The sequence below is a fragment of the Erpetoichthys calabaricus genome, chromosome 12 (assembly GCF_900747795.2).
Source record: "Erpetoichthys calabaricus chromosome 12, fErpCal1.3, whole genome shotgun sequence".
NCBI lineage: Eukaryota > Metazoa > Chordata > Cladistia > Polypteriformes > Polypteridae > Erpetoichthys > Erpetoichthys calabaricus.
This window is the reverse complement of record NC_041405.2, coordinates 148,555,656-148,570,896: the sequence shown is the minus strand read 5'-3', so window position 1 is coordinate 148,570,896 and position 15,241 is coordinate 148,555,656. Positions and strand designations below refer to the sequence as shown.

The 15,241-nt window shown below is 41.4% G+C and overlaps 1 protein-coding gene and 1 long non-coding RNA gene across 2 annotated transcripts in view; both read right to left on the bottom strand.

Moving 5' to 3' along the window:
- LOC114663184 (growth hormone receptor-like) overlaps nucleotides 1-4,937 on the bottom strand; it is a 41,328-nt gene extending 36,391 nt beyond the window's left edge. Inside the window, exons 1-2 of the mRNA XM_051935006.1 lie at nucleotides 4,893-4,937; nucleotides 1,320-1,418 (exon numbers count right to left, since the gene is read on the bottom strand). Coding sequence (XP_051790966.1) covers nucleotides 1,320-1,392 — 73 coding nt within the window. The 5' untranslated portion in view covers nucleotides 1,393-1,418; nucleotides 4,893-4,937. The remainder of the gene's footprint in view (nucleotides 1-1,319; nucleotides 1,419-4,892) is intronic.
- Nucleotides 4,938-12,803: 7,866 nt separating this feature from the next.
- The window catches only part of LOC127529878 (uncharacterized), a 71,718-nt gene continuing 69,280 nt past the window's right edge, over nucleotides 12,804-15,241 (bottom strand). Inside the window, exon 3 of the long non-coding RNA XR_007936482.1 lies at nucleotides 12,804-12,960. This is a non-coding gene — a long non-coding RNA (uncharacterized LOC127529878). The remainder of the gene's footprint in view (nucleotides 12,961-15,241) is intronic.

Genomic DNA, 15,241 nt, shown 5'->3' with positions numbered 1-15,241 from the left:
CAGATCTTTGGAGAGTTGCTTTGAGGATCTCATGCTGTCCCTCTTCAGAGGAGAGTCAAAGGGAAGCACAACTTGCAGTTGACCACCTTAAATACCTTTATATCTCATGATTGGACACACCTGTCTATGAAGTTCAAGGCTTAATGAGCTCATCACACCAATGTGGTGTTACAAGTAATCAGCATTGAGCAGTGACAGCCATTCAAATCAACAAAATTACAAGTGGACCCACATTTGTGCACAGCCAGTTTTTCACATTTGATTTAATTTCATACAACTAAATACTGCGTCACTAAAAATCTTTGTTCAGAAAACACCGCAGTACTCAGATGTTCCTAGGAAATGAAAGACATACCACTGTTATCTTTTATGTTGAAAGGAGAGTCAATTATTATGCAGGCTAAGAGGGGTTCCCAAATGTTTTCATATGACTGTGCAAAGAATTATTAATTATTATTATTATTATATACAAATACTGACAAAGAGAATCCAATGGAACAGTGCTGTCGTCGTTCAGTTCTTCGGTGGGGGCTGCAATTCCATTTCGGTAGAACACAGAGGTAGTTCTTAGCACAGGTGCGACATCATGTCTGTGTCGATGGACTTCTGGCTTGAAACTATACTTGAGATATTTTTATAACAGAAGCCTCTGTTTTGAACCCGTGACTGTGTCTGTGTGTCAGTTGTATCCAGGGTTTGGGGCTCAGTGGTGCCCCCTGTCGGTCACATGAGTTAAAAGGCACCGCCATCTAAAGAATTCCATCTTGGACTACCGAATGAGATCTGAACCCTTAGGTGCAGACCAAACTGGCAGAATTCTGCACAGCAGCATTCACGTAGCCCACCATTAGTGCACTTTACAAAGCAAAGATGAGATCCGGATGTTTTAAAAATAAATAAATAAATAAATAAATAAATAATGTTGTGGGGTGGCACGGTGGCGCAGTGGGTAGCGCTGCTGCCTCGCAGTTGGGAGACCTAGGGACCTGGGTTCGCTTCCCGGGTCCTCCCTGCGTGGAGTTTGCATGTTCTCCCAGTGTCTGTGTGGGTTTCCTCCGGGCGCTCCGGTTTCCTCCCACAGTCCAAAGACATGCAGGTTAGGTGGATTGGCGATTCTAAATTGGCCCTAGTGTGTGCTTGGTGTGTGGGTGTGTTTGTGTGTGTCCTGCGGTGGGTTGGCACCCTGCCCAGGATTGGTTCCTGCCTTGTGCCCTGTGTTGGCTGGGATTGGCTCCAGCAGACCCCCGTGACCCTGTGTTCGGATTCGGCGGGTTGGAAAATGGATGGATGGATGGATAATGTTGTGGAAAGTTACTTACTGGAGTTACTGGACCCACATTGGTGACCCACAGCTGTAAGCACAGCTGCTGCAAGACAGAGCGACACACCCATGGAGCAGAGCAACTCAGGAGCAGACCCTAAAAAAATGACATAAAAAAAAAATTAGGAGGAAAATGGTGCGAGGGTCACATATGGACATTTGGAACAGATGAATGGTGACGTATTCAAATCAGAGGAACATCGACAATGTATAGCGCCTTTCACAACACATACTGTATCACTGCAAGGTGCTTTTCAATGCAAAATATACAAGTTGTCACATGACAGCAGCAGAGAGCACAGTCCAGCTTCAGGGGTGTGACACGCTGCTATGAAGGGGGTGTGTCAGATTTGTTTTTTGGCCCCGCCCACTGTGGCTGTAATTTAGCAGTTAAATGACTGACAGCTCATTGATTAACCATCAAAAAATATCTCGGCATATGGTTCGTCTCCATAAAATGAAGCCAATTGATAATTATGAGGGTGAATCAAAAAGTAAAGGCAATTTGAAAATGAACTGCAATGGGTTGAAGCGGGCACAAGACAACAAGTTCACAATGGCTTATGGGTAGTCTGAACACACACAGCGCAGCGCTCTGCCGTTAGTGTGATTGAAGCCAAGGTGAGATCGACACAGACGCTCCGCTGCGGAATTGCACCGTTATTGAACAACACGCCATGGTGGGATTTCTTAGGGCAGAGGGAGTGAAGCCTGTCAGGATAAACTGAAGGACGTTTGGCTCAGTGCAGACCAGTAAGCTGTTTGGGTGCCCATCTTGGGCACACTTTATGGTGCAGCCCAAGTCATCAGGCACTATGGCCTGTGCATATCCATTGCTGATATTCAATGTGCAGCAACATTGGACAGCGCAATCCGTCGGTGTGATGAAGGCATTCTCCATGTTGAGGTGGGCTTGTGTGCTCGTTGTTGATGGTCAACCAAGTCTTGTTCTTCCCCTTTAAAACCTTTGCACCCATTCATAAACGTTTCATTGATTCGTGTGACGTTTTCACTTCCCTATTGAATCAACATCACGCTGTGTAAACCCAGAAAAGAGGAAATGGAGAGAATGGAAGACAAGAGAGGGTTGAAGATAAGTAGAAAGAAAACCGCATATCTGAGGTTTAATGATGATCAGGATTCAGAAGTTAGCCTGAAGGGTGGGCCAACTGAAATGAGTGGAGTCCTTTAAATATCACGGGTCAAGTGGTAGCCCAAAATAGAGAATTAGATACAGAGATAACCCATAGAGCGCAGTGTGGATGGAACAATTGGAAGAAGGCATCCTATGGCATCACTATGAAGAACCACTGTGGCACCTTTCTTTTTTTAGGACTCTAAGGAATACCACAGCTTTGTGAGTATTTTGAACATAACTCTGCATAAACCAAAATAAAAGAAAACAAAACTCAGAACACACTGAAGGGTTATTTTAATAGCAGTCATCAATTTTTTTTGTTTCTCACAGTGCAAAAATGTGGGGGGTAATAAGGGGGCGTTCTCTTATGCAAATGAACTAAATTTATGCAAATGAAAATTCTGTGACTTTGTGAGTTTATGGCCCCGCAAAAAATAGTTTTGCACAATTAAACAATGAATTAATGCTGACAGCTAAAACACTGGTTAAATGTAAATTTAAATGTATTTGTTTATTTATGATCATTATTTGAACCGTTTATTTTATTACAGTTTTTTACAGTGAAAATATACCATTGGGCGGCACGGTGGCGCAGTGGGTAGCGCTGCTGCCTCGCAGTTGGGAGACCTGGGGACCTGGGTTCGCTTCCCGGGTCCTCCCTGCGTGGAGTTTGCATGTTCTCCGCGTGTCTGTGTGGGTTTCCTCCCACAGCGGTGGGTTGGCACCCAGCCCAGGATTGGTTCCTGCCTTGTGCCCTGTGTTGGCTGGGATTGGCTCCAGCAGACCCCCGTGACCCTGTGTTCGGATTCAGCGGGTTGGAAAATGGATGGGTGGATGGAAATATACCATTAATGAAATGAGTTTTTACTGATTTTTTTTAATTATTATTATTATTTTTTTTACAGCGTAGCGATGTTCCTTAGCCTTCAATGAATTTACGGCCGCCCCCATAAAGACAGCATGATGGACCGTATCGTTCGAGTGGCGAATGGGAGACAGCTGTGGTCACATGAGCGAGGGTCTTTAAGGGCACCCAGGCAGCACAACGTCTGCATCCCCGCTATTTTCACCCCTGCTTAGGTGGGACGTTTTTGCTGGTCGCACGGCATAATAAATACAACGCGTAATATGACTCTTTCTTTCGTTCTTTTATATAATACATCTTATATTGACTGCGGTGGGCTGGCGCCCTGCCCGGGGTTTGTTTCCTGCCTTGCGTCCTGTGTTGGCTGTGATTGGCTCCAGCAGACCCCCGTGACCCTGTAGTTAGGATATAGCGGGTTGGATAATGGCTGGGTGGATCTTATATTGAGCGTTGCTTTCTTATATAGTGTCATTTTCCCATTAAATATGATAGTAAGGCGCTTCAGTGCCTTTCAAACCGAGTACTATTATAAATAACTCTATTCTTTGTCATAAAGTACATTTACAATTGAACATTATTATAAAGTGTTTCTTTCTTTCTTAAATAATCGAGATGAATGTCAGATTGGTAATTTCCTCATCGGACAGGCCAAGGTGGATATTTATAAATCCAGAAAAGACAAAGTGAAGTCAAATAAACAACGTGACGTGATAAGAATATTTTATGAACTTGTAAAAGCATGGGGTGTATTTGGAATATCAATTCTTCAGAGTGACTACAAGCGTGAATTCCATTGAAGAAAAATGGTGTGATCGTGAGGCGATTTGTAAACTTGAAGATAACGAATTGATTGTTCTTATTTGACATATGAATTACTTATTGTTGTCTTTTTGGGGTTTTCTTTGTTTGCTTTAATTTCGATATTGTAGATGATTTGTTGGGCATGGATTGGTAAAGTTCAATTGAAAATTCAAATTCTTTCTTTCTTTCTTTCTTTCTTTCTTTCTTTCTTTTCCACGTCTATTGATCGCAGATCAGCGCTTCTCAGGTCCGTTAGTCCCTTAAATATGCGCCAGTGCTAAAACCGCTCTAAATCTGTCTACTGATCCCTTATCAGTCTGGTGTGTGTGTGTGTGTGTGTGTGTGTGTGTGGGTGTGTAAGCATGACGGCTCTAAACCCAGCCAAATATGTAACATGCAAAGAACCGAATGAAACTTGAATCGTTCAACAGGCGTCTGTTATGAATTGTTGCGCTGCCGTCAGAAAGCTAGAGGCTAACTGACCGATGATGCCTTGCTCCATAGTCTTGTAAATGCGAGTTTTAGCGTGTGCATGAGTTCACGTACGGACAGAAGGATATCTGGGTAAAGTAAAAGCTCCGCCGAAGTGCACGGCACTCACCTCGCCTTACCCTCAGGATCGCCTTCCCCCTGAACAGCATCATGAACACAGCGGCACGGTTATACTAAACACAAATCCGCATTAAACACTCAAATGCAGTCGAAGTTAACACACCCATATAAAATATGTGTTTTGATAGTAGAAGCGCAACCCAAGACGCACTCACCTGTTCTCACGTCGTCCTCCGCGAGCGCAGACTTGCGAGCGCATGCACGGCGAATGCAGATGCGCGTTCACGTGAGCTGCCGTCTACTCGACCGGCGCGTCTCCGTCTCTTATTTGTTGAGCCTTCCAGTTAGCCAGGGTGGTGGTGGGGTTTGTGGGATGTGCCGGGGAGGGGTTCGATTCCTGTTTTTAATCAAAAACCTAAAATTCAGCATTCGGTGGTCTAGGCATGAGGTCAATGAAAAGAAACGACATAAATTACTGGATGATAGCATTTGTCTTAATATTGCTCATCAGGCCAGTAGTAGTAGTAATAATAATAATAATAATAAATAAAAAACTAACAAGTGCTAAAAAATGAAATGCTTTTGAAGTGGACAGTGGACGGCACGCAAGAGCTTTACTTGCCTCACAACTATGGGTCTTAGTGTAAAATAAATAAATGAATAAATAAATAGGCTAGGGATCTGCACTGGCAATCGGAAGGTTGCTGGTTCGAATCCTGTAAAATGCCAATAGGGACTCTGCTCTGTTGGGTCCTTGAGCAAGACCCTTAACCTGCAATTGCTGAGCGCTTTGAGTAGTAAGAGAAGCACTATATAAATGCAAAGAATTATTATTAAACGAGCCCACCATATGAAATTAAATTATACACAATTAAAAAAAAGACCACCGTCAATAAGTTACGTCAATTGTACAAGTGACATAAAATATTAATAGCCGCACTTATGTCATATGGTGTTGTGCGAATGACAATCCCCTTAAACTTTTGCTCTGATGTCAATATAGGCATGCCTGTTAATCATAACATCCAGGTAGCCCCCAAGCTCTTCAGCTGCACTGACCCCGGTGCAAGTGCTCTCGCCGCACTGCCACTAGTTAGGATAACTGGTCCTCTACCTGGGCTTTCTCTTGGTTTTGTCGTTGTTTCCTCTAGAGCAGAGGTCCCCAACTCCAATCCTGGAGGGCCACAGTGGCTGCAGGTTTTCATTCTAACCATCTTCTTCATTAGTGAGACGTTTTTGCTGCTAATTAACTTCTTTTGCCTTTGTTTTAATTAACTTTACTCAGACCCCTTAGTTTTCTCTTTTTCCTTAATGAGCAGCCAAACAAAATGAGACCCAAAATGAGCCACCACGTGAGCAGCTCATCTGTGCCCATCACACAATATCTGAAAATAAAGAAAGGTGATGGTCTTGGTGATCTTGGTCTGCTCAGGTAACCCAAACATCTTGACGCTGGTCTTAGAAAAAATAGAAAGTCAACAGTCTGCTGTGGCAGAACGAGAGCAGCAACAAGTCTTGATATTCAATAACGGCTTTAATTAGCAGCAAGAACTGGCTTCTGATTAAGAAACTGGTTGGAATGAAACTGTCTGGAGTTTGATGTTACAGTTTAGCTGGTCATCTGTTGGCCCGTTTTATGTCTTATTTCTGTTTGTCAGCCATTTAATGAAGAAACAAATCAATTCAGAGGACTGAATCCTTAAAAACAGGGCTATTAAAATGAAGGGAAAAGAAGTTAATTAGCATTGAAAATGGGTCACTGATTAGGAAAAGGGTTAGAATGAAAACCTGCAGCCACTGCGACCCTCCAGGCCTGGAGTTCAACATCCCTGCTTAGACTGTCCTCAAGAAACTGAGACACACAGTCACTTTAAGAAAGACAGACAGATAGATAGATAGATAGATAGATAGATAGATAGATAGATAGATAGATAGATAGATAGATAGATAGATAGATAGATAGATAGATAGATAGATAGATAGATAGATAGATGTGAAAGGCGCTATATGATAGATAGATAGATAGATAGATAGATAGATAGATAGATAGATAGATAGATAGATAGATAGATAGATAGATGTGAAAGGCGCTATATGATAGATAGATAGATAGATAGATAGATAGATAGATAGATAGATAGATAGATAGATAGATAGATAGATGTGAAAGGTGCTATATGATAGATAGATAGATAGATAGATAGATAGATAGATAGATAGATAGATAGATAGATAGATAGATAGATAGATAGATAGATAGATAGATATGAAAGGCGCTATATGATAGATAGATAGATAGATAGATAGATAGATAGATAGATAGATAGATAGATAGATAGATAGATAGATAGATGTGAAAGGTGCTATATGATAGATAGATAGATAGATAGATAGATAGATAGATAGATAGATAGATAGATAGATAGATAGATAGATAGATAGATAGATAGATAGATAGATAGATAGATGTGAAAGGTGCTATATGATAGATAGATAGATAGATAGATAGATAGATAGATAGATAGATAGATAGATAGATAGATAGATAGATAGATGTGAAAGGTGCTATATGATAGATAGATAGATAGATAGATAGATAGATAGATAGATAGATAGATAGATAGATAGATAGATAGATAGATGTGAAAGGTGCTATATGATAGATAGATAGATAGATAGATAGATAGATAGATAGATAGATAGATAGATAGATAGATAGATAGATAGATAGATAGATAGATAGATAGATGTGAAAGGTGCTATATGATAGATAGATAGATAGATAGATAGATAGATAGATAGATAGATAGATAGATAGATAGATAGATAGATAGATAGATAGATGTGAAAGGTGCTATATGATAGATAGATAGATAGATAGATAGATAGATAGATAGATAGATAGATAGATAGATAGATAGATAGATAGATAGATAGATATGAAAGGCGCTATATGATAGATAGATAGATAGATAGATAGATAGATAGATAGATAGATAGATAGATAGATAGATAGATAGATAGATAGATAGATGTGAAAGGTGCTATATGATAGATAGATAGATAGATAGATAGATAGATAGATAGATAGATAGATAGATAGATAGATGTGAAAGGTGCTATATGATAGATAGATAGATAGATAGATAGATAGATAGATAGATAGATAGATAGATAGATAGATAGATAGATAGATAGATAGATGTGAAAGGTGCTATATGATAGATAGATAGATAGATAGATAGATAGATAGATAGATAGATAGATAGATAGATAGATAGATAGATAGATAGATAGATAGATAGATAGATAGATAGATAGATGTGAAAGGCGCTATATGATAGATAGATAGATAGATAGATAGATAGATAGATAGATAGATAGATAGATAGATAGATAGATAGATATGAAAGGCGCTATATGATAGATAGATAGATAGATAGATAGATAGATAGATAGATAGATAGATAGATAGATAGATAGATAGATAGATGTGAAAGGTGCTATATGATAGATAGATAGATAGATAGATAGATAGATAGATAGATAGATAGATAGATAGATAGATAGATAGATAGATAGATATGAAAGGCGCTATATGATAGATAGATAGATAGATAGATAGATAGATAGATAGATAGATAGATAGATAGATAGATAGATAGATAGATGTGAAAGGTGCTATATGATAGATAGATAGATAGATAGATAGATAGATAGATAGATAGATAGATAGATAGATAGATAGATAGATAGATGTGAAAGGCGCTATATGATAGATAGATAGATAGATAGATAGATAGATAGATAGATAGATAGATAGATAGATAGATAGATAGATAGATAGATATGAAAGGCGCTATATGATAGATAGATAGATAGATAGATAGATAGATAGATAGATAGATAGATAGATAGATAGATAGATAGATAGATAGATATGAAAGGCGCTATATGATAGATAGATAGATAGATAGATAGATAGATAGATAGATAGATAGATAGATAGATAGATAGATAGATGTGAAAGGTGCTATATGATAGATAGATAGATCGATAGATAGATAGATAGATAGATAGATAGATAGATAGATAGATAGATAGATAGATAGATAGATAGATAGATAGATGTGAAAGGCGCTATATGATAGATAGATAGATAGATAGATAGATAGATAGATAGATAGATAGATAGATAGATAGATAGATAGATAGATAGATGTGAAAGGCGCTATATGATAGATAGATAGATAGATAGATAGATAGATAGATAGATAGATAGATAGATAGATAGATAGATAGATAGATAGATAGATAGATAGATAGATAGATGTGAAAGGCGCTATATCATAGAGAGATCGATGCCCAGAAGCCCACCATTTCCTTTCATGCCACATTCAGTTTGTATTCAGTGACCGGTGGACGTGGTGTGATTTTCATTTAAACAATGATCCACATCTGTCAGGAGCCACACAGTTGACTGTCCCACTGCTCCATCTTGTCCTCCAGTGTCAGTCGAAGTTTGCTGATTCTCAGAACACTACGATTTCAGTTGCAGTTTCTTTTCTGACTTCTTTGTTTTTCTTTCTGCTGTTATTGTTCGGCTCCACTTACATTTAATTCCTCAACAAAACCTCCATTTTCTGATGTTATCCGTTTTTCATAAGCATCAATCCTCTGTTCAAATCCTACCAGTCTACTGAGGGAAGTGCAGGGCTTTTGTGCTCAACTGTACTGCGACGTCTGGGACTCGGTTTATTTTTTGATTAAATATTTTAATTTGCTTCTGTTTGATGCCTGTGGCATTCCTGTTTTTTCCCACTTTATTATTTCCTGTTGGATTCTTCATAATGTCTAACAAACAAAAGATCAGAAGTCTGACCCACATGACTAGGCACAAATGTGTATTTTAGTGTTTTGGGGGGGTGATGCAGCGGATTGTGTTAGCTCCGGGGGTCTGTCCCAGGGTTGGGCCCCTTTCATGTTTTCATCCTGACTGAGTTTTTTTGTGTTTGTTTGGGTCACTCGGCATTAGATGAGCAATTCGAGTGAATTAATAGGTGGATGAATGGAGTCACAGTATTACTGGCTGAAGCTCCCAGTTGATCCTTTTATAGCATCTTTCACATTTCATGTTACACTTTGCAAGTCAATCATAATAAAAAATAAACCACTCTGAATTAGACAATCTGCCTGGTTGTGCTCTGTAAGCACTTTGTTTCCAGGTGTGGCAGCCGGGCTCTGAAGGTCGACATGCAGCGAGTGCCGTGGTGCCAGTTCAGGGGTCACACTTGACTTTTCCCCTTGCAAGCTTTTCACTCATCTAACCCTGAAGCCAATGGGGTGGTTGTTTTAAATGATTGATTTACCAATCAGCCAATCACAGAAGTCCTCCTGGGTACTCATTCTTGATGCATTTGGTGATTCCATGTCACTCCCTGTATGGCGCTTGTCCATTTTCTGTGTGCAATCATAATCATCGCTTCTGGGGTCCATCCACCTGGACCCGCCTCTTCCTCCCAGAATGCCTAATAAACAGAAGAGGAGGGTCCAGGTGGACGGTCCCCAAAATGACGTCAGAGGTGGAAAGGTGTCAGTCTTCCTTTCTGCAGAGGAAGAAGAAGAGAGGTGGTTATTATGCAGTGTCACCTCACGTGGCCATCACCGAAGCCCTTAAGCAGTTTCCGAAGTGCACGTATGTGACAAGGCGTAATATGAATGTATTCTGTACGTATGTTTTTGTGTATTCTATAGTTTTCTAACAGAAGGATTACGTTTAGTGGCATGCTTTTCAGTTTGACTTATTTTTGTAAAGTTTCCTATTAATACCGCCTTATTCCAGGGGGCCACAGCACAATGGGGGGCTCAGTAAACTTTTAAGGGCTCTGTGAACCATTTTTAAATTGCTGGAAAATACTCAAATGATGAAAATCAAAGTTCAGCTGGGGTGACAGACTTATTGTTCTAACCTCCTTGGTGTGAACCTCAAGTGTGACTCGGGCTCCGAATTCTGTGTAAATGTGGTGTGACCAACAGGGGGCATTGCAGCACCCCAGACCCCAAAAACAACGACGTAGACACAAATCCCAGGTTCAAAAGAGCTTTTAATTAAACAGATCACTTTGTACAGGCTGCGTCTTAAACTTTACAGTCAGCAGCTCAGTTACAATCCTCTTCCTCCCCTCGTCTCCAGACTCTGACTGCCTTTCCTAGGTAGAGCGGATTCTTTAATGGAGGACCATAATATTGGATGACAGAAACACTTCTGGGTTGAGCCAATGTCCCATAAAACAGGGAGGTCTGTTCTCAGCAACGTCCCCTGGTGGCACCCAAGGACCTCGACAGTGCTGCCCTGATCCAAACTACAAGGCCCAGGTAAACGTTTGAGTGTCCAAACTGGGACCATACCAGAGAAACACTGCCACCTGTAATGTTGGGGGAGAAATTGTCCCCAACATCCAGATTCCCCTAGTCCTTCCATCATGGCCTCTATCTGACTGCAATTAAAACTGGGAATCATCCCAGCTGGGTTGCACCTCCATCCATTAAAGTATTGCCAGTCAGGATGCCTGTCCGTCTGCTATGGGATCTACAACAGTGAAACTCAAGTCAGACTCAGGGTGACAAATAATGTCCCTCTCTCAGGAGCTGCCATTTGGTGGATGAAATAACACCATGCTGTTAACCCTAATTTCTAGGTGTTCTGTCACTTTGTGGTAACTCTCTGGTCTTCTTCTTCTTCTTATGGCTACTCCTGTTACAGTTGTTTGGGTGTGTGTCAAAGTTCCATACTGTGATGTTGGTGCTTAGTTGGGGTTAGACCAAATGGTCTATTAACTTCTTCTTCTTCTTCTTCTTCTTACGGCTGCTCCTGTTGGGTTGCCACAGCGGGTTATCTTCTTCCATATCTACCTGTCCTCTTCTTCTTACTCTGCCACCCTCATCACCTGCATGTCCTCTCTCACCAAGTCCATAAACCTTCACTTAGGCCTTCCTCTCTTCCCCTTAACTGGCAGCTCTATTCTTAGCATCCTTCTCCCAGTATACCCAGCATGCATCTCTCCTCTGCACATGTCTAACCAACACAATCTCGCCTCTCTGACTTTGTCTCCCAACCCTGAGCTGACCCTCTAATGTCCTCATTTCTAATCCTGTCCATCCTCGTCACACCCAATGCAAATCTTAGCATCTTTAACTCTGCCACCTCCAGCTCTGTCTCCTGTGCCACCGTCTCCAATCCATATAACATAGCTGGTCTCACTACCATCCTGTAGACCTTCCCTTTCACTCTTGTTGATACCTGTCTGTCACAAATCCATCCATCCATCCATTTTCCAACCCGCTGAATTTGAACACAGGGTCACGGGGGTCTGCTGGCGCCAAACCCAGCCAACACAGGGCACAAGGCAGGAACCAATCTCGGGCAGGGTGCCAACCCACCGCAGGACACACACAAACACACCAAGCACACACTAGGGCCAATTTAGAATCGCTAATCCACCTATCCTGTCACAAATCACTCCTGACAACTCTAATACATGAATATGTATGAGTGGGGCGGAGCCTTCAATTAAAAGCACAAAGACCTGTCAATGAAAAATTCTACAGCCAGTTTTAGAACAAACTGAACCTGCACCACTGCTCATACTGTGTGATAGTGATAACAATGTGAACTGGTCATCATGCCATGTTTCAGTAATGTTCATATATGGTGTCAGGCGGGACACTACAGCTGACAATCCTGCAAGTCTCTGTTTTCCATTTACGGGTCTATAGGTGTCATGAATATCTGGACAATTTACGACTGCTTGTTGATGAAAGTCTGGTGGAGAAAACAGACGTTGAAACAAACCGCTATGCTGATCATTGTTGGAAAAGGCACAGTAATCCATTTGCTTGTCCCAATCGCTGGCCACCCTTCAGTGCAGACAACATGTTGAGTGGAACCTCGGTTTGCGAGTAACTTGGTTTACAAGTGTTTTGCAAGACAAGCTAAAATTTTTAATAAATTTTGACTTGGTAAACGAGCGAGGTCTTGCAGTACGAGTAGTAAGTATACACTTTGTCTGCTGAGCTTCATGTGATCACAACTGAGCTGATGGTTCTTCTCTCTCTCTCACTGCGGGATTGTGGGCAATCGTCTCCTATTCTCCGTCTGAGTCGGCGTGCTTCACTCATATAGTCAACATCCGTACGAGCGTATACTGTTTACTACAGCATTGTGACTGTGTGTGTGCGCGCGTGTGTGTGTGTGCTGTGACGTGCGAGTCCCCGTCTTGCACCCTAAAACATGAAGTTGAGTCTCAGTACTTTAGCAACACCAGCTTTATTCAGCTTGAAACAGCAACAGCGCGGTTATTTACAGTATACACAGACACAGCAGTCAGGCAGGGCCCTGTGCATTTATAATGTTCCTTGTTCCTTGTATCACCCATCGACGGCAGGCGCTTATAGCATGTCCGCGATCTTTTTGGATTACACTTTTACGGCGAACTGCTACTGCGCTGGGAGACTGCGATTGCTTTGGGACGCTCTTTCGCGTGTCGTCCCGTTGGGTGCAATCCCACAAGAGTTTAGAAACTCACTCACACCAGCCATGATTCTTTTCAAAGGTAAAGTGCAAGTTAATTTGTTTTATGTATTTTTACTTTATATTTTGTATTAATCATTTTTATATGAATAGTTTTGGGTTGTGGAACGAATCATCTGAGTTTCCATTATTTCTTATGGGGAAATTCACTTTGATATACGAGTGCTTTGGACTACAAGCACGTTTCCGCAAATGGGAGCGCGAATGTTACCATATGTGGTGTGATTTCGCTGTTCGTAGGGAAATTTTAAACTTGTAGCGGTGTATCGGCAGCAAAAAACATAGGAATACATTTTATTAGGGTTTCAAGAAAACGTTAGGGGGGGTGCAATTAAAACTGTTATGAAAACTCGGGTTGCAAATACTTAAAGGTTGAGAAACGCTGATGTAAGCACTGACAAACGTCTCATGGTTTACAAGGTCGTTCATGGAAACAGTATATTAAATCCAAATGGGAAGATTCGTTATCAAGTTCTACAATCTGTGCAGACAAAGCTCTGGGCACATCACTCCAGTAGAGGGACCAAGTGGGACAGCAAGGACAATCGATACAGCGTTGTTACATCGTCAGTGCTGCCAATAGCAGACGCTTTTCTTGACCAAAGTTACTGTATACAGTGATCCCTCGCTATATCGCGCTTCGCCTTTCGCGGCTTCACTCTATCGCGGATTTTATATGTAAGCATATTTAAATATATATCGCGGATTTTTTGCTGGTTCGCGGATTTCTGCAGACAATGGGTCTTTTAATTTCTGGTACATGCTTCCTCAGTTTGTTTGCCCAGTTGATTTCATACAAGGGACGCTATTGGCAAATGGCTAAGAAGCTACCCAGCTTACTTTTCTCTCTCTCTCTCAGGCTGACATTCTCTGATCCTGACATAGGGGGTGTGAGCAGGGGGGCTGTTCGCACACCTAGACGATACGGACGCTCGTCTAAAAATGCTGAAAGATTATCTTCACGTTGGCTACCTTCTGTGCAGCTGCTTCGTGAAGTGACATGCTGCCGGTGCTTCGCATACTTAAAAGCACGAAGGGCACGTATTGATTTTTGTATCTGTCTCTCTCTCTGCTCCTGACGGAGGGGGTGTGAGCTGCCGCCTTCAACAGCTTTGTGCCGCGTGCTTGGCATACTTAAAAGCCAAACAGCACCATTGATTTGTTTGCTAGAGATTGTTTTCTCTATCTATGTGACATTCTGTGCTCCTGACACGCACTCCTTTGAAGAGGAAGATATGTTTGCATTCTTTTAATTGTGAGACAGAACTGTCATCTCTGTCTTGTCATGGAGCACAGTTTAAACTTTTGAAAAAGAGACAAATGTTTGTTTGCAGTGTTTGTATAACGTTCCTGTCTCTCTACAACCTCCTGTGTTTCTGCGAAAATCTGTGACCCAAGCATGACAATATAAAAATAACCATATAAACATATGGTTTCTACTTCGCGGATTTTCTTATTTCGCGGGTGGCTCTGGAACGCAACCCCCGCGATGGAGGAGGGATTACTGTAATCATTTCCATACAATTTCTGTACCTCACCTGAACTGCTTGAAATCTTTCCTTCAAAGGAAAACTGATGTAAACGGCACTTTATGACCAAACCACCGTGATACGTTTAGCGACTCCAGTCGTGTGAACACGTCAAGCTCTAGCGTGGAGAAATAGCCGTGGTGCAAAAAAGCAAAATGATTACGATCGAATGGAATGACAATTAAAGAATCTCCTGAAAGTCACTAAGCCCTGTGACTGTGGTGACCTTTCGATAACACAATGGGAAGCATCATTCGTGCGGAGCAGCCACCGACATTCTACCATTCTGTCATGTGCAAGCAACTGGAAAAATGTTGCAAAAAAAGATTTCAACATCTCTTCAAAAAGTGGCCATGTGCATTGATGACTATTTCGAAGCAGATCGAGGGAAGGATGAGCGCTAAATCTGCATCAGTTCAGCAGTGGACGTTCAACATGCCTACAG